At 33.2% G+C, this 1918-nt stretch overlaps 2 protein-coding genes across 2 annotated transcripts in view; one reads left to right on the top strand and one right to left on the bottom strand.

Moving 5' to 3' along the window:
• The window catches only part of LOC108690237, a 2504-nt gene extending 1922 nt beyond the window's left edge, over positions 1 to 582 (top strand). The window contains 1 exon segment of the mRNA XM_018197425.1: positions 176 to 582. Coding sequence (XP_018052914.1) covers positions 176 to 582 — 407 coding nt within the window.
• Positions 583 to 1477: 895 nt separating this feature from the next.
• Positions 1478 to 1918, bottom strand: part of LOC108690208 (potassium/sodium hyperpolarization-activated cyclic nucleotide-gated channel 1-like) — a 6000-nt gene continuing 5559 nt past the window's right edge. The window contains exon 9 of the mRNA XM_018197391.1: positions 1478 to 1771. Within this exon, the coding sequence (XP_018052880.1) occupies positions 1478 to 1771 (294 nt within the window). The remainder of the gene's footprint in view (positions 1772 to 1918) is intronic.

Raw genomic sequence — 1918 nt, 5'->3', positions numbered from 1 at the left:
ATATTGTTTATTTAACAATATATTATATATTATTTATTTAATTTTTTTTAATAATAATTTATACTATATTATTATTTACTTAATTATATATTTATATATTGTATTATTTATAGAGAAATTAAACGCTGCATGAACGAGAAATTAAATAAACAATTAATAACAAATTTGATCGTAGAACTCTGTGGTGAACAGCGTTACGAGAAGCCGTTGAGGTCGAATTCCGTGCTGCGCATCACCGAACATAAGTGCACGGCTTGCCAAGGCGAAATGAAAGCAGAATTCGAGTGGCGAAGAAAGGATTCGAGACTGATCCGGTCCGCGGATTTCGCGCTCGGTCTCGAAAAAAAGCCGACGATGGGCGACGACGTCCCGTGCAGAAACGGATTACCACCGATGAAGATGACAGTGCCGCGGCCGAAGACTCCCTTTGCGAGGCGCACTTTCTGCATCGACACTCTGGCACCGCCGTTCAGCGTAGTGAATGGCTGCCGGGATGCCGACTATCCCGAACACTGGCGCCTCATGTCTGTGTACCAGCAATCGTACAAGAACCCGCAAAAACGAAAGGCTCGCCGCTTCTAATCAAGCCGAGGATGAGCCTAATAAGGGAAGAGATATGAACTCTGTTTTGGTCGAATTAGCTAAATTAAATACAATTTTATGCAGTGAATCTCTTTCAAGATTCGCTGTCCGTTAAAGAATTAATTCCGATTATTATTGATTATTAATCGTTATAATAAGAGAATTTTATAATATTTCGTTGAAGTTTTCATTGTTAAATAAATGATTAACCCTTAAAAGGAAACATAGGAAAAAAAATCTTCCTCTGATTTCGTTGCGCTTTTAATATGTTGTAATTGAAACCGTAATCCTTAATATATTTATTTTAATATTTTGATACGTATTTTTAAGGAGTGACACCCAATCGATTAGTTTTTTTTGTCAAAACTAGAAAAGATATGAAACATTTTTTTAAATTAAATAATTTTAAAAATATAATAATGATATACAAAAATATTTTTAATTAATTTTTCGTTTATAAAAAAAATTTTAGATGTTTTTATTATTATTATAAAGTACTCTTAACATATTTAACTTTTGTTTATTAAAAAATTGTTTTTCATCTTTTCTACTTTTTACGAAAGAAATGTGTATGGACACGTATAAAAAGATATTACTTATTTTATCTAGATTTATAACATTAAAAAGCTTATCAAAAATTGGAAAAAAAACATTTTCCTGTGTTTTCCTATTTTCTGTACTCAATCAGAAACCGACGTCGATTCCATTATCATTTCTGACTGAATAGCTCAATAAAATGTTGCCATTATATAATAATTATATAGTATAATAAAATATGAAATATTGAGAAGTTATAAAAAAATGAACGCAGAGTTAAGATAATAATAAAGAAAACTAAAATAAATAAAGAAGAAAACAGAAAATAGAAACATATCTCGTACTCACAACATTCGCCTTAGTCCTTCTTCTTGATTTTTATACTGCTGATATTGACATTCCCGGTCATCGTCATCAGCGAATCTGACTCGCGGATCTTCTCAAGTAACGGCGTCTGCTCCAGACGCTCGAGCATGACATTTTGCAAATACGTCAGAAGATTGGGATACGACATCAGGGCATTTTGAAAGTCGACACGCGACAATATATGGACCTCGCAATTTTCCGCGGCAATGACGCTCGCGATCCAACGCTCGTCTTCCATCAGCAAAGCCAATTCGCCGAAGTACGCTCCATCTTCCAAGTGACAGATCTGCGAAAACACAGAAGTGATTCAACTGATTCAAGTAACATAACATTAATGTTATAGTTTCAACAATTACACATGTAATTATTACACTAAAAAGAATTATTTATTTGACTAAATTAATTTGGTTGCCTTTATTTCTTTTGTTAGAGA

Source organism: Atta colombica, unplaced genomic scaffold (assembly GCF_001594045.1).
Source record: "Atta colombica isolate Treedump-2 unplaced genomic scaffold, Acol1.0 scaffold30, whole genome shotgun sequence".
Taxonomy (NCBI): Eukaryota; Metazoa; Arthropoda; class Insecta; order Hymenoptera; family Formicidae; genus Atta; species Atta colombica.
Note: the sequence above shows the minus strand (reverse complement) of the source record. Positions and strands in the feature narration are given on the sequence as shown.